The sequence below is a fragment of the Triturus cristatus genome, chromosome 8, assembly GCF_964204655.1.
Source record: "Triturus cristatus chromosome 8, aTriCri1.1, whole genome shotgun sequence".
Lineage (NCBI taxonomy): Eukaryota > Metazoa > Chordata > Amphibia > Caudata > Salamandridae > Triturus > Triturus cristatus.
In genome coordinates this window covers 252,226,680-252,244,210 of record NC_140591.1, presented here as the reverse complement: position 1 = coordinate 252,244,210, position 17,531 = coordinate 252,226,680, and the positions used below count along the sequence as shown (strand labels likewise).

The window sequence follows — 17,531 nt, the reverse complement described above, 5'->3', positions numbered from 1 at the left end:
GTTGTATCCACCCACTTACGAGCCCCTCTATTGTGTATAAAAGGGGACCGTGTACGCAAGTTCTTTGTGCTACTCTATGCAATACTGAAGAGTGTTGTGTGGATTGTAGGACCACCCTTAAGGGTTAATAAATGCTGTCTTTGTACTTTGCAGTTTCCGTGCCAACTTCCTTATAGATTCCATTACAGAAGAGCGAACCCTTGTGTCCTGCGGGCCTAGCTGGGGCCTGTATTCATCACTGTCCCCATCACCCCTGTCCCTGGGCTAGAAGAGCAGTCGTAGTCAAAGTCAAGCTCATAGATGCCAGTACAACTCCACCAATCTCCTGGATTGACCCAGTCTCCAAAGCTGTCTCTCTGGTCTTCCCTCTTTTTATCTCGCAGTTCTCTTCTACTCTTTCTCTCTCCTCGCCTTACTCTGTATCCCTCCTTCCCCATCTCTCTTTGCAGCCTCTCCCTTATCTATTATATGTTGCCCTCTCGATCATCTTTGTTTAGCTCCACCTGCCCTCCCCTGCAGACAATCCTATGAGTCCTACCCCAGGGGGTCATTGCAGCAGACACAATCAGAGTCAAGCCGAGTACTCATTTCACAGCTGCAGCTGGCTCCTAGATTTAGTCTCTCATTCCCTTTCAACTGTTTCTCTTGTTCACTCTTCTGACCTCTCTCCTCTCGTTGTATATTTCTATCTTTTTTCTTCCCCATCCTTCTCCCTACCTTCTTAACACCATTCTTTATCTGCACCTTTCCCCCTCCCGTCTCTACTTCTCTCTCCCCATCTTCATCTCTCTTTAACCTCTCCCTGTCCTCCTTTATAACGTTACCTCTCCTTCTCCTTTCATGTCACTTTTCCTTTCTCTCTCTCTTCTCTATTTCTCTCCTCTAATTTATTTTCAGATGTCTCTCTCATTATCCTTCTCTCCCTTTGTATTTCCTCCTCTGGATTTATGTCTGTCTTGCCCACACTCTCTCCTTCAATTTTGGCTGGATGTTCTTGATACGGTGGCTGGATGTGTGCATGAAATTAGTGAGGTGCAAAATGAGAAAAGTATTATTTCTCTTGCAACACTTGTCAGCACCAGCAACCTGGCACACACTGTCTTTGTGCGCCCTGTGCTAGTGGCCAGTAACAGAGAGACAGGAAATAGGGGTGTCTGGTGTGCATCAAGCGGTGGAGACAAAGGTGGACAGCACCAGCATAGGAAAATACTGAAACTAGAGATCACGCTTGCCTGTCACAACTTGCAACCTTTCTTGGAGTGGGAGGCAATGGGATGAATTCAGAGTCAGGTACACTGCAGCACCCTTAAAGTTATGGAGGTTATTCACCACTGGGCCAAGGATGGAGCCGCTGGGTCACTTTCACAAAGCTTATAGTGACCGAGTTTCACTCCCACAGATCTATCTTAGGACCTCCTCTTATTTTGGGTCAGAATGTCAGCCCAGATCCCTCCAAGCACCAGTACTTTTCAGCCAGTTACTGTCATCATGTCACACAAGGGCCACAGACCCTGCTGTGGATGGCCAAGCTCCAATGTGTACCATGTAGCTAACATTTATCCAAACAGCGCAACCCAATGAAGGTTGTGTACCTAAGTAGCAATCCTGTTGGCAGTAGCAACCCCAGCCCCATCTGTCACTGACAGTGGAGTGAGCTGCTCACGTTCAGTGGACTGAGCTGCCTTCCAGCTTCTGGAAATGTGCCACCCGGCACTGAGGAAGAAGACATGATGTGACTCAATTTAATAGTGCATTACAACTATATGCACTTGCGGTCATGTGGAAACTTCCCTTAAAATTAGTGAAAAAGTGCCACTGAAATTAGAGTAAATAAACTACGTTTGCTACTCTTCCCCATCTGAATCACTCGGATTGCTCAATCGTATAAACCAAGAGAAGGACACTAGGCGTTTTACGTTTCTTGGGTTCTGACTCTCCATTCTTGTCGCTAGAATTTCTCCAGGAATGTCCCGAATATTGTTAAGGTCTGCATGCCCCTGGGTACGTTTGATTTTTTTCAAAGAATCCTGCCAAAAGTCTGTCCTTAGTTCTTAGCATTGTCAGCCTCAATATGCAATTCAATCATTCTGTTTTTGAACGAATTTCTGTTTCTTCCAATGCTCAAATCTTAGCACCAGCACTGATTCATTTTCCAGAGTAACCTATATGTATGTGACACATCCTGAGGGTTCCTGTCCTGTGATACTGAGGGATAACCTGAACTTTCTGGGTTACCCTAGTGTAGAGGCATGCAGAGAGTCAGTTTCTCTCCATGATCTTTGATAGGAACCAAGCAATTATAAATGAGTAATTAAACAAGTTGTGAAAGTATACATCGTTGTAATCTTTAATGAAACGTTTAAAGTGTTTTTAGTGTTTGACATCAAATAAACAAAACATTTTGGACATGGAAGAACATTCCTAAATAAACTCCAAGGTTTGCATTTTTAAACAGCAAGGCTTACCTGCTCCTTAACCATTAGCTGATGACTTTCCATCATCAATTCAAATTTGTCCCACTTTGCTCTCAGATTGCTGATGGATTCTAGACCTCCTCCAGCTACAGATCTCAGTAAACGGTTTTTGTCTTCTGCTTCTTGAAACAGCGGTAAAATCTAGAAAACAGATTTCAACCATTCGAGCGTGCACAGATTCCAAAAACAGAAGTGAACACAAAACAAGTTTACTATTCACGTTTACCAAGGTGTTACGTCTTATAAGGTGTTACAACTTATAATTTAACAACTGTTTCTGTGAGTATTATTGGCCCAGCAAACATTTAATGATCAAACATCTCAAATCAGGGAAGATAAAAGAAATATTATTCTTCATGTATCTTCAAATCACACGACAGGGGAAGAGCTCAGGGAAATATTAATACTTTAAGTGTTGTTTTAAAAAAAGGTTAACTACAATAATGTAAGTAAATATTTTTGTTGCCATTTTTTATTAAACATGTGCCTCTGTCTTAACTTATTGACCTTTATTTTAGTGCATGTATGTATATAACATTCAGGATCATCAACAGCTCCATTCCAATATTGTCACAAGAGTACACAAGGCAGAACTCGGAAAACACACCTACATACAGCTCGATAATGCTATTCAGGCACTGAACATCACTTGTCCCCATCAGCTACCTACCACAGACATATATTTGCTACAGCCCTCCAGTCTCCACTCTCCAAAACAAGCATTGAAAATGCAATAGGTCTCGCCTTTTATTAAGTTAAAGCCATTTGCTTTGCTAATGGTATTATATAGCAAAGCAAATGGCTTTAACTTAATAAAAGGCGAGGCCTATTGCATTTTTAATGCTTGTTTTAGGACTTGTGCCTTGTATAGGGCCCTTAAACAATTCCTTTTTCATAGATGAATTACATGGATGTTGGCTCTCTTGTGCTATGTGCAGTTTTTTGTCCCAAGATGCATACATATGTTGAGCGTGGCCCCTATAAAAGGACGCATAATTAACCATCTGTCCATATGTTCCCTTTGATAGGTAAGGTGTGAGGGAAACGTCAATGAGTCCCACTGCTGGGCCATACGTGACGTCATTAATGGGGCAATGCGAGCTGAAATTGGCTTTGCCTTCATGGATGTCATATGCGATGCCGAATTTGATAGGCTATAGCTACTGCCCGCTTCCTATCCCCTTGCTGTTAGATAAGCGCTTAGAAGCAGGCAAACGTGAGTATCAGCAAACCTTCGTAATTGATATACGTCAATGGAAGTGTCTTTTCCACGATGGTCATTCCTGCTAAGGTTGCAACAGTAGTATTTCTTTCTCTTTTTAAAAAGAAAACAGCCGTCCATAAAATATTGATTTCGCGTTATGATTTCAGAAGTAACAGCTTTACTGGCACATGCATCAACGTAGGCTTTTGCGATTCCTTAATTGCGATTATTAAGGAATCGCAATTAAGGAATTGCAAAAGCCTATGCATGCAGGAATCGCTAAAAAAATAGCGATTCCTACACATTCCTTAATTGCGACTCGCAAATTGCGACTCACAATTAAGGAATGCCGTCCCATTCATTCCTATGGGCTTCCAGGCCCATAGGAATGAATTGAAGATTGCATGAGCAATTTGCGAGTACCACTAGGTACTCGCAAATTGCTCATGCAATTTCAAGGGTGCAAGGGTGTCAAAATGACACCCTATTGCAACCCTGAAATTGATCTGTGCACATATGTTGCACACACACATGCGCAACATGAATCTTTGAAAAATGCACAAAAGTGCATTTTTCAAAGTTTTTGCAAATTACCATGAAGTTCAACTTCATGGTAATTTGCTCCCCCTATTAGCAAAATCGCTAATTTTTTTACTTTAATGCATTGCATTTAAGGAATCTCAATTTGGGATTCCTTAAATGCAATCGCAATTTAAGCAATCGCAATTTAGAGATTCCTTAATTTGCGATTTTTGCATTTGGGATGATGCATCCCAAATGCAAAAATACCGGTCGCAAAGGGGCAGATTCTGAGAATCTGCCCGTTTGCGACTGGTTTTTCCTTTGTTGCATGTGCCTGTTAGTTTTTTCCGAGATAGATGGGAGTCGGCAAATCCTACACTTTGGATTGTAGCACATTGTAAAATAGAGAACAGGGGCCAGAAACGCCTTAACTTTTTAAACCTCCCATAAAGCGACGGAGACCATTCAGAAGGATAACGAACGCAGCTTGATTGCTTCCTAATATTCCCATAATAAGCCCCTTGTTCCGTCCGGTAGTGGGCATGTCTTTCAAGTGTGGTTTCCAGGGATATGTATCACTTAGCCAGTTCTCAGCCCCTGCTGATCAGCTCACCTTTTTCCTAAATACAAATATATTAACGTTTCATATAGCACTTTGTACGTGTACTTTTGACGATCTGGACGCTGTAAATATTATGTGCTATTTATAACAGCCTAAAGAAATACGATTACATTTTCTCACCCACACCTGAAGCGAAATTATTTGTCTCGTGACACTTGACACCTTTTTAGGTCTCGCCTGACCCAGCGCATGCGCTTGTCTGACGAGACTTATTGAGAGGGCTCCAAAAAGTGCTACTAGGCCAGCTTAGAGCTACAGTGCATGTGCGTGGGCGCGCGCGCCGCGCTTTACTGCGATTACTTTCGGTTTCGCGGCCGCACGGCCACTTTGCATAGCCAATAGGTCTCACTTTTGGGACCTTATAAGTATTTAGTTATGCAACTGTTGCAAGGCTAAACACGTATAAGGTCCCAAAGGCGAGACCTATTGGCTATGCCAATGCTTGTTTCTTTTTCTCTAATGACTGGCCTAACCGTTGCCAACCCCTCGCCCCCGAATAATAAAGGTAATAATAGTGTCTTCCTGCAGCGGTTTATTTAGTAAATAACATGCTATAACCAAATTCTTTTTATTTTCTTGTCAATCAAAGGTCAGCTGATTTTATTTTTAACCTGTGAGAGAAAAGTATTTTGACGTGCTTTTCTCGTTTAACGTCTTTTTTGTGTTTAGTGTGAACGCCATTTTGTGGATCTGTTTTTGCTGATATCTCTTTTACAAACCCCTTTACACCTCTCAAGAGCTGTTTGAATAGTTGTGGGGTTGAAGCTGTATGTGTGTGGAGGTGGGGGCGGTTCTACAACTGCGTGGGGGTTCTCAGCAAATATCACTCACTGGGGCAGCTGTGAGTTCAGAGTTCCTCATGGGTCTCTGGAGTGGCTCCCCTCCCCTTCAAACATCAGCGACTCCCTCGGGTGCTCCTGTGGAAGGTTCCCGGGAAGCCCCGGCACTGGGTGTGCGCCAGTCTCGCGAGGGGCAGAACGGTGTCTGCGCCTCCTCAGAGACCTGGCACCAGGGAGATGCAGTGCCAGATAACCGTGCACTGTAAACACACGGCCAGGGGCAATGCACCCGCTGTTTTTTGTAATCTTATTCTATATTGTTAACACTCGTTTATCCTGCTTGAAAACGAATTACAATTACTAACTTAACAGCGACAGTTCGCCCGATGTGTTGGTTTTTCTTAACATGGGCGGTTGCACGAATGAGACAAAAACGCAGCGTTTGTCCGTAACCCCCCCATTCACAGCGGTGGATCGTTCCAGTACAGTGGTCCCAATGGCATCTATTTTTATGGATGGAAGACTCCACTCGGCTGCGCCCACGCCTTTTCTGACGAGGGTAGGCGCAGCACATTCAGGCGGCGTCGGAGGAGGCGATGGTTTCTGCCTTACCTGAAGACCAGAGGGGCTCAGAAAATAACCAGACAATAACTCTAATTTATCGGCACGTGAGTCGGGGAGGACGCCTTCAGTCTTTTAGAGCCGTCCCAGTCGGACTGGCTCGCGAGCCGTCCCAGTTGGACTGTCTCGCATGACTGGTTTCTTATCTTTATGGGGCCATGTGTTTGGCCCCATAAAGATTTAAAAAACGTTTACGCTAGCAGTAAGTCGGGGCAGCCAGTCCAACTGGGACGGCTCTAAAAGAGAAAAGTGTACATCACTAGACGCTCTTTTCCAATGGCGGGCCACCGTTTAGCATAAACGGTGACGCCAGCCAATGGAAAGGAGGGGCGGGGCTTAAAGCCCACTAGAGAAATCTACCCTAAAACATTAAATCTCGCCAGCGAGACTGCGCATGTCTGTGCAGTCTAACGCCAGGCGAGACCTAAAAACGCACACCTGATTAAAATTGACACAATCACCCTACACCAGACACTTCCACAAATCGAATGAAACTGCGGACGGTCTAAACTACTAAAGTCAGGCTGCGCGCTGCAGATGTGGTAATCTACAATAATGGGCCCCCGTCAGAAAAAAGTTGTAAAAGTATAGGCAGAGATTTAGATTGCCGCCTAAACGTACCTGTGCAACTCTTTCTATTTGCAAGCATTCCCACGGCTGTGCTTTAAACTTCCACCAGGCCTAGGTTTCCACGTGTTCTTTTGTGAATGTCACGTGATTTATTTATTTTTTTAAATATGTAAAGACTCCTATTTCTCCTTTGCTGAGTTCTACATAACGGAGAACTGTGCCCACAGGGAATTGAGCCTCTTGTTCAAATGTACATTCACCCACACCCCCAGTCTGGAAGTGATCCATGCCCCTTTCCATCCTGGAAGGGTAATTACTCCAATCCTTAGGATCGGGATCGGAGTTTGGGAACACCAACAAATGTATATATTGGGGACGTTCCCAAACTTCCAAGGCAAACCATGCCTTGTAATGCCCACGTCTCATTTATTGAGTGGGATTTAATACTGCAGATGTATCCGCACGCTTGGAGCAGAATTCTACAATAGTAAATGGATTTGCACCCACTAGGAATCCCTTTATAGATTCTTGGCAGCCATAAAAAAAGATAAATTCAATCATAATCTCATGTTATGAAATAATTTGACTTGGTGAATATGGTCAATATTTATACTGCATTTAAAAACCACCTGGCACAGTTTAATCTAACTCATGAAATCTTTTCTAAGGGATCCATTTTTACTTTTATAGCCCAAATCATAGGTCATCTTCTCATTAGCAAGCTGTTATCCACTCCTCATAGCCAAAGCCTCAACCTCATGGGGGGCGGGAGGTGTGCCGGGAGTGACTAATCCTTCCAACCTACAGCAATGTCTCTTTGAAACCCCAAACTAATTTTTTAGCACTTTGTAGATAGCTCCTCAGTGTTACATATATTCACTTAGCGCTTATCTTAGTAATATTGTAAACAGACATCCAGATCTCTGATGTAGATATTTGTGAAATTCACTGACGCCTACCTAAGGCAGAGTTGTATTGTAGAAAATGTGAAATAAATAAATCCATATCTTGTTGTAATGATACCCTAAAATCCCCAATAGCTTCAAATTGGGTCTATTGCCCTACACCTGTGGTCAATATCATGCCCCCTGTTAATAATACTGCTGTACCACCTAACCGACTCCCCCACTTCAACCTCCTGACAAAACTAAAGTACCTGTCCCTCGCCTACATCCTGGATAGATCACATTCTCACTCCATTCACATTTGAACATTAAGGTCCCAATAATGAGTATAGAGGAATTCCACGAGGAAACTCTCGCAGATGGAATTATTGCTTTATGGAATTTCCTCATGCAATTCCCGCTATTAGGAATTAATCCGCATGGAATTAGGGAAGACAATGCAGATCAGGTGTAGATCCAGGTGCTATTTCAATTGTGTATTACATCCTGTGCAACATCTTAAGTTATATTATGTGACATGGAGCTTTATATAGTCTTTAACTACAAACCTGGTTATAGCATTTTATGCAAGTAACAATTTAAAGAGGGTTACCTTATTATTATTATTATTATTATTTATATGGCGCACGAATCATCCCCAAAGGGATCTCTCGGCGCCTTGGGAAGCAGGCTTCTAAGAACAAAGCGAATCAGTTGAATAATCAGGTTTTTAGGTGCTTCTTAAAAATGGTTAGGTTGGGGCATGAGGACAAATCTGGGGGCAACGTATTCCAGTGGTTAGGAGCCAGACAGGAAAAGGCACGGCCCCCCATCTTAGCTTTTTTAATTCTCGGCATTTGGAGAAGCTTTTGGCTACCGGATCTTAGCAGTCGTGCCGGAGTGTACCATACCAACTTCTTTGTAAGGTATATGGGTCCTTGTCCGAAGAGTGCTTTAAAAACTAGGCACAAAAGTTTGAAAAGTGCCCTCTTTCTTATCGGCAGACAATGCAGCTCTCTCAATAGCGGTAAAGAAGGTGTAAGTGGAGGTTTATTTAAGGCTAGACGGGCAGCCGTGTTTTGCACGACTTGTAGCCTAGAAAGCAGGTCCTCCCTCACCCCCACTAGGAGAGCATTCCCGTAATCCAGTCTACTGACTAGCAGTGACTGGATCAAAACCCTTCTAGCAGAGAGAGGAATCCACGGGAAAACCTTCTTCAAGGTGCGAATCAGACCGAAACATTTGCCTGATAGGGTTTTAACATGTTCTTCCATGGATAAATTGTTATCCATTACGATGCCCAGATTTTTTACCCATTTTTTAGGGGAGGGGGGTAATCCTAGTTCCTCCGGCCACCACTCATCTGTCCACAATTCCTCCGCTTTACCAAACAATAGGATCTCCGTCTTGTTGGAATTAAGTTGGAGGTAGTTGTTTTCCATCCATGTGGATATTTTAATCATACAGCTCTTAAATCTATCTCTGGTCACTGTGGGGTCCTTCTCTATGGGGATTATCACCCGAGTGTCGTCCGCATAGGAGATGGTTTGGAATCCACAGGATTTTACAATGGTAAGAGATGCCACATAGATGTTGAACAGGGTGGGGCTTAAAATGGAGCCCTGAGGAACCCCCTTATCCACGACTGTGGTCTGAGAGACAAATGAGTCTAACTGCACACATTGAGATCTGTCCGATAAGAAACTCCGCAGCCACTCCCATGCCATTCCAGTGACACCAATCTCGCGCAGTCTATCCAGCAGGATTCTGTGAGAGATGGTGTCAAAGGCTGCTGACAGGTCAAGTAGGACCAGCACAGCCGGAGTCCCTTCATCCAGTAATAGCCTGATGGTGTCCGTTACCTCTACCAGAGCGGACTCCGTGCTGTAACCAGCACGGAAGCCCGACTGCGGGGGATCCAAAAGGCCGTGCTGATCCAGATGGTCTGAAAGTTGGTGATTGATCAGAGATTCCATAACTATTGAGCAGCCCGGGAGGAGCGAAATAGGTCTATAATTCTGCAGATCGGCACAGTCTGAAGAAGGCTTCTTGGGCAGGGGTTTAATAAAGGCCTTTTTCCATCTAGCCGGAAAAGAAGAGGTTGCTAGAGATACGTTACATACTTATTATGGGATTTACTAGTTCCATTGCTAAATCCGACAACACATAAGGGGGAGCTATATCAGACAGGGAGCCTGACTTGATGCCTTTCAGTAGTGGTAGTACCTGTTCCCTAGTGATGGTTGCAAAAGTCTCCAATCTCACCAGAGAGGGGTTATCAGTGATTAGGATTCTTTCCCTGTTATCGGATACCTGCTTGAAAGAGTCATAGATGTTGTCTATCTTATTTTTGAAATGCATCGCAAGCTTATCACAAAGTTCCTGTGTGGGGGGACAGGTAGAATTGGCTACTCTGGGAGCAGTAAATTCCTTGAGAATCCTAAAAAGTTCTTTAGAAGAACCCTTTGCCCCCTCTATACGAGTGGCCAAGAATGTTCGTCTTGCTGTATTGTTTTTGAGATACATTCTATGTACAATATTATAGGTAAGTCTATCTGTCTCCGATTTTGTGTTCCTCCATTTTCGTTCCTTTACCCTGCAGGCAGCCTTCTCAGTCTTTAGACTACCAGAATACCATGGATCTGGACTTTTTTTGTCGTATATTGTAGCTGTTTTGCTCGGGCAATCTTGTCAAAAGCCCTTATGACCTCTGACTCTAATTTACATAAAGCTACGTTGATGTCCTAACATTCATTGAACAAAAGAGGAGAAAATACTGTACTAAACGTCTTCGGTGTTATTTTCCTCCATTGTCTACGTAAGACTTTCCACCCTTGCGGTTTGTCCGGACCTTTAGGAGCCGAAAAAGAAACTCAGGGCCATATAGTCCGACCAACTAACTACTTGAGGTGGTTCTGTGCTCCAACTAGGGATATTCATAAAAATATTATCTAGCGTATGGCCTGCTATATGAGTTGGAAAAGCTACTTTAGGCAACAGGTCTAACGACTCCATAGCTGCTAGCAAATCAGCAGTGTCAGTATTAAAATTCATGTCGAAATGAAAATTAAAATCTCCTAGCAGAAAAAAATCCTTCGTTTGCAGGACGTATGGGGCCAGTATTTCTAAAAGTGAGGCACAAAAGACCTTCTTATTTTCCCCAGGAGGGTGATACACAACTGCTCCTATCAATTTGTGTCCATGTACCGGTTCAATAGATACAATCATCAACTCCATCATAGGAGACAATATTGTGTCCAGCACTTTTTAATTTAAGACAGAACGGGTCGCAATAGCCAGCCCTCCACCCCTTTTTCCAGTTCTATCCAGCTTGTAGTCGGAAGGAAAGGCGATAGCTAGAGAGGGAGCGGAATGTGTGTGTAGCCCTGTCTCAGTAAGGAAACATATGTCCGGTTTTCGATCATGCAAAAGATCCCAAATTTCCGTGGCATGCTTGGATATGGATCTGACATTAATGTATAGCCCTTGGAAGATGCCGTCTGGCCTCATACCTTTATTTACGTCTTCCTTAGGGGTTGTATTGGTAGTTGCTTGCGGCCCAGAGGGCCGAATTTTGTTCCAAAGACCACATGATATGTGGGACCAACCTGCTGGGTGGAGGTGCCTAAAACCTCTGCCCTTCAGAATTGCGGGAGCCCTACACCTTCTCCTAACAAGTGAATGTCCAGGGGGGCAGGTCATTGACGACTTGTAAGTACAACAGGGGGGTGGGATGGGAAACCAAGAGCAGCCCTGGTAATAATGCCCAAGCCGGCTGTTCTACCTTCCTCCGCTCACGCTCTCTCTCTTTCCATCAAACCATTTTCTCTATCGCCTCCATCTCTGATCTCTCACTCTCCCCCCAGCCCTCTCTCCCCGTCTCCCTCTCCCTTGGAGGCTCCCTGTCCTTGGTGCACTACTCTCAGAGATCAATGGAAGTGACAAAGGCACCAGCAGCATCTCTGGGCCTATAGAACCGGTCTCCAATGGCTCCCACCGGGACAATGCTTGGTAGTATAAAAGCACTGAGTGCAGACAGCTGGCCTATTGACCCACAGTCCACAGGAGCTCACTCTGTCTCTACTGGCCAGCACACTCCTCTGGCCTGACATTCACTCCACCCATTCAGTTGCACTCTCTTTACTCACCACTCACACCCCACTCACTCATTCACAGCCTAATCACTCACACACACTCCTCTTACGCACTCACACCCCACCTAGTCACTCACACTTCCTTTTTTCACTCACATATCACCTACTACCATTCCACTCTCCACTTATTAATTCAAAGCTCTGTCAACAGTGTGTTAGTTGACAAAAAATATTGCGTTCTAAATATGTTTTCTTATAAAATATCACCCAATTGGAGTTAATACTAAAAAATCTACCCTCAATGGAGCGATATTAAGGCCACGGTAGTTATGTCAGACAATATTTTTGTTATGGATATTTTGACAAACCACTTTAAGAACAGTTTCTTTTCAGTAGTTCACTGAACTGAAGGTAGCATGCTTTTGTGAGTTGGTGGCTGAGTCTGCTCCAGAGATTTGGGATGCGCCCCCAAGGATCTTCCACCACACTTCTTCTTCACCCTCTTCCCCCTTGGGCACAGGACACCTCTCCCTCTCTCCCTTTGCTTTTCTGTTCCTGCTTATGCTCGATTGCTCCTCATATGCTTCGCACATTCTGAGACTCCGTTTTTTTTTCTTTTGAAAGGAAGTTATTAAAATGTAGAGGCCATTCAACGTCTCGAATAGAATAGTGACTTTAAAAAAAAAAAAATTAAAATCACCAGTTAGGTGAAGTGCCGAGCAGAACCCTCCTGTCTTCGTTTTTTCAGCCTTCCTGCTGCCATTTCACAAGAGCCTGGGGGTGAGCGCTTCCGCCAGCAGCTTTGTTTACACGTCTTGAGCTGCCACGTTTCTTGGGCCTTCGAGATGGAGGGTCACGGGCAGGTCTCCTCTCCTAAGGACATGTCTCGCTCTGGCTGGCAGCAGTTTCGATGGTTAGGGAACCCTCGAAAACATAGTTTTCCGGCAGTATTTAGCAAAATTAAAAAGACTTCCTGCCTGGTAGTCGCGCGCCGAAGTCTCTTTTCAAGGCTAGCTAAATAAAGTGCACCGTCAATGAGGTGTAGTGTGCACCACATGATGCCGGCCCCACACTCTCTCTGCTGGTTAGGTACGGAGGTCGAGGGGTCAATTCATTTAAATTTATAATAGGCGCAGGTGGTCATTTGTGCAATAATAACCAGGGATCAGGTTTTACCCTGCAGCTTGAGTCAATTGACAACTGATTCCCGCTCACTTAGGAGACTGAGTGGTTAACATTGACAGTGCTCCATCTGACACTACAGCTCTGCACATTATAAACAACGGAGTCATCTTTAAAAGTTACCTAACTGGATGTAGTTTCAGTGATTACTGAAAAAATTGTTTCTGTATCTTGGTGTTCGTTGGTGAGATGTCACTGTCATCCACAATTTTGGTGCCAAAAATCCATCAGCTAAAGGAAGAGTCTGCTAGCTGCTTGGTGATTCTTAACACCATTTAGATGTATTTTAAAGTTCTGCAGTTAAGCAAAATAATCAATGTATTCGCAATATTGGACAGTTGTATGACTGAAGTACCCTTAGGAGTTTGCGGGCAGAAGCTAGAATAATTAGGTATACAGAAGGCAGAGGCCGAATGCCACAAGTCACTTACTAATCTGGTTACTACATGTTAAAGAAGATGCACCTCATGAAGGCCATATGCTCTAGGGCCAATGAACAGCAAGGGACATTTGTTGCACATGGGGAGATGAGAGAGCAAAAATGTTCTTAATGACATTTCTAAAATGGTTGGTGGGGCAAAATAAAAATGTGTTGGATGCCTTTGTGTACCATTTTTTCTACTCGGTCATACACACACCTTTCAGCATCTTCTCAATTACAATAGTTGGATGCCATTGTGTGTCACTTTTCTACTCGGTGATAAACACACCTTTTCATCGTCTTCCTGGCACGGTGACAAGCTCATCTAATTACAAGCAGATTTTCCATCTTGAGTGTCCTTTCTTTCTTCGGTGACGCGCACACCCTTTCAACAACAATTTAAAACATTCTTATAAGTACACTACATACTTCCAAGGATCTTACAATGTTTTCTTCACCATCATCCATCTTCTATTCATGGCTGCACCTGCTGGTCCATTATTGCCCGGTGACCCACACACCTTCAAAAGCTTCTTTACACAGTGACACGCACACCTAGTTACAAGTTGTACCTTGTTACCTTGCTGTGTCACTTTTAAGAAAGTCCACTCTTTGTTAGTTGCAGTGTCTGTGACATGTTACATTATTTTTTTCAAGATTTTTATTATTTATCCTTTTTTTTTCTTAAGTCTACAAAATGTGTGCACAAACATTTTCTTTAACTCCACCATTACCATTTTTACCTACTCAAGGCGAACCACCTATGAAATGGCCAGAATGGAAGGAGTACTTTCTTAATTATATTAGTGCCATTGAGGAAGAAGGTACTGATGGGTTTTCTCCAGCAAGGGAAAAAAAATACTTTTATATAATTTGGGACCTGACGGTTTGCGAATTTATATCAAATGGAAAAGAAACCCAGAGTTGGTGCAGAACAAAATGTATTCTTTTTTTTTTTTTTTTTTTTTTTTTTTAAAACCTTTATTTGTGCATATTAAAAGAACAAATACGGGCCTACAACCATCAGGCCGGCCACAAAACGGTTAAGCACTGAGACAAACATTACATCCCCTGTGCATCAATGGTCAAGATTAGCAACGATTCAGGAGTTATACACTGGAGAGATCCTTGACACCAGGGGAAGGAGAAGTAAAGGTTAATTTTAAGGTTTTCAAAATAATTTTATCGAGGAAAAAAGTCAGTAGAGGATAGAACCAAGGAGATTCGAGTCCGCAAGATGGCTTCATCACACAGGAGAGCAGCAGCATAATTAGAAACGGCCATAGAAAATCTCAGACAGTGAGGCGTTGCAGTTTTATAACAGGATAGTCACATGAGTAAATACGCACCCCTCCAAAGCCGCCCCCACTCAATCCACCCCACACCCGGACCCCGAATCGGAAACAAGGATAGCGCAGAGACATAGAAGAAAAAGGCCCATAGAACTAAAAAGAAACAGTTAATTACCCCCCCACCCTACACCAATGCGGAGGCTACGGCCTGCCCCCCCCCCAGCATAGTGCCTGTCGCCCAATGAACCCGAAATATAGACAAGAGAGAAAGTAGGAATAAAGGAAAGAAAATAAGAAAACAAAGAAGAAAGCGGGGAGGAGCCCACGTAACCTCAGAGCGCCCGAAACCACCGGCCAACTACGTCTCCACACACTGAGAACCCACTACACCCAAAGGCGGTCGTGTGAAGATAACGTGTCACAACAATATAAGGAAGGCAGACAAATCGCGACGAGTGCGCACAACCTATGCAGACAGTTCCAGTCCCAGTCCAGCCCATCCGTGAAACCATGGTGATAGAAAGCAATCTAGCCCTGGCCCGATCGCGGGCGTAAGATTAGACTAGCCCCCACATGAAGGCCCCGCAGCCCGTGCAAACAAAGACAATATGGCCGCTTGGGAGAAGATGGAGAAGTAGAGTCACAAAATGGCCGCCGATCATCTATTGAGGTCCCCTTGTGCACCATATAAAATCCAGACCTGGCCTGTAAAGTACAGGAGTTCCACATAAAAGAAGCCGTGGGCCACCGTGAACAGTTCCTCGAGGACGTCGGGTGTCGCTCAGCTGGATACTCTTGCGGGCGCGGTGAGGCAGGCAACAACAAAGCAGGCAGCAATGAACAGGGAAACAAAGTGTCCACAATTGAGCAGGAGATCGATTGATCCTGGGTGCCGGGAAAGCCAGATGCAGACACCAGTGCAGCACGGTTATACCCAGTCGTTGCGTCCCCGCAAGAGGACAGAAGCACTGGCAGACCCACGTCTTGTTGAGAACAAACGGGGCGCTCACGACCCGCAGCCGACAGTATGGAGTCGAACCGCTCACTCAGCGTTTGCAAGCCAACACACAATTGCAGACGAAAGTCCCGCAGGGCAGCCAGAACGGAGCCGCATGTCAGCGGAAGCTGCGCCCCCACATCGGCAGCAATCCGGGACGGCACTGTGGAGCTGGAGTCTGGTAGAGGGAGGGCGAAGCAGGCAGCGGGCGAGACCGGAGCATCACCCCCCAGCAGCGAGCAGGCAATCAACGCCATGTTTTACCGCTGAACGGTACAGTGGCCAGGGGGGGGGTCGTAACAAGGAGGCAATTCCCCGCAGGTCTGCGCCGCAACAGGTGAAAGCCAACAGTCGCTTCCCCTCTCTCGGACTCTCTTTGCAGCCGACTAGGCAATAGAAGAAGGGGGTCTGCAGCCTTCCACAGCGCGGGCCACAGAGCGGGGCAGGAGACCCGCCACACCGGGGCTTACCCTATAGCTCCAGCCCGGCAGGTGAAAGGTGAAGGAGGTGTCCGGGCGTCTCTCCCCCGGCTCGTCTGGCGACAGTCCGTGGTGTGAGGCGGAATCGGGGCCGCGGGGCTCTGATTTGCGCCGGGGGTCCAGTGACTGCGGAGCTTCCAGGGGGCCGACCAAGGCCACAATGGAGCAGGGGTCCAGCGCGGAGAACAAAGGCACCAAGAGCTCCGGCATCCGGGCGGGCTCAGACTCCGGGAAAGCGGCGGCGCGGTCAGCGCGTCGTCGCGCACGTTGCACCTCGAAAATCGGCGAGGATAGGAATCAGGATGATAGTCCGAGGCCAAGGGCCGGCGGAGCCGGGCGCTCAAGCGTCTGCTCCGGTCGCCATCTTGGCTCCTCCCCCACAAAATGTATTCTTAAATGACTTAGAAGATTTAGAGAACTATTGCCAGCCCAATGTCTGTGCTGCAATAGACAGATTAATTTTTTTTCCAAAGGAAAAAAGGCAAGTCAGAACCTGTTGATGATTATGTTTCAGTCCTTAAAAGATTTGCCATATCTTGTAAATGTGGTTCTCTTCATGATGATCTTGTAAGAGATCAAGTTATAATGCACACTAACGACTCAAATCTTCAAGAACGGTTGTTGGTGATGCACCTCTTAAGGATGTAATTGCTCTTGCTAAGAAAAGCGAAATGTCTAAGAGGTGTGCCAAAGCCATAGTGCATCCCTTCACTTCTTCTGATGTTGGTAGTAGTAATAGAACTGTTGTTTGTAAAGTTTCTAATAAGGGCAAAAGCATGGATAGTAAGTCTTTCCCAAAAAAGTTTAAAGACTTTCCTAAAAGGAAAAACACTTTTTGTTACAGGTGTGGTAGCAAAGAGCATCTTGCTATGGATGAAGGATGTCCCGCATTACAAACAAAATGTCTTTATTGTGGTATCATTGGCCATTTTTCCAAAGTGTGCAGACGCAAAATTAAAAAACCACACATGATAAAATGAGTTACTGAACAATCTGAATCAGAACAATCGGACAATGATAATCCCGATTCTTGAAGTGTATTACGGATTGATGCTCCTGTGCTTAATCTAGATGGTTGTTCCAAATCTGAACCGGTTTGTGAAATAATAATTGGTGGTGTTAGGATTACGAATGTTGCAGATTCGATTCTCCGTATACGAACATTAACCAAAAGTTATGGAAAAAAGAATTTGTACCAACCCTGGGTGCTGATTCAACCATTTCTGATATACACCCTGTTACCTTTACAGTAGAGAAAATACCCATGTTGGGTTTCAGAAACCTTAATTTCGAGTTCAAAGGTAGAAGTACCAATAGTAAATTATATGAAGCTGAAGTTGGACCATCCATTTTGGGGTGGGTAGCCCAAAAATCCTTAGGAATAATCATT

At 44.7% G+C, this 17,531-nt stretch overlaps 1 protein-coding gene across 1 annotated transcript in view; it reads right to left on the bottom strand.

Moving 5' to 3' along the window:
* DYNC2H1 (dynein cytoplasmic 2 heavy chain 1) overlaps positions 1 to 17,531 on the bottom strand; it is a 1,714,832-nt gene that overhangs the window by 1,366,930 nt on the left and 330,371 nt on the right. The window contains exon 21 of the mRNA XM_085621461.1: positions 2,466 to 2,615. Coding sequence (XP_085477587.1) covers positions 2,466 to 2,615 — 150 coding nt within the window. The remainder of the gene's footprint in view (positions 1 to 2,465; positions 2,616 to 17,531) is intronic.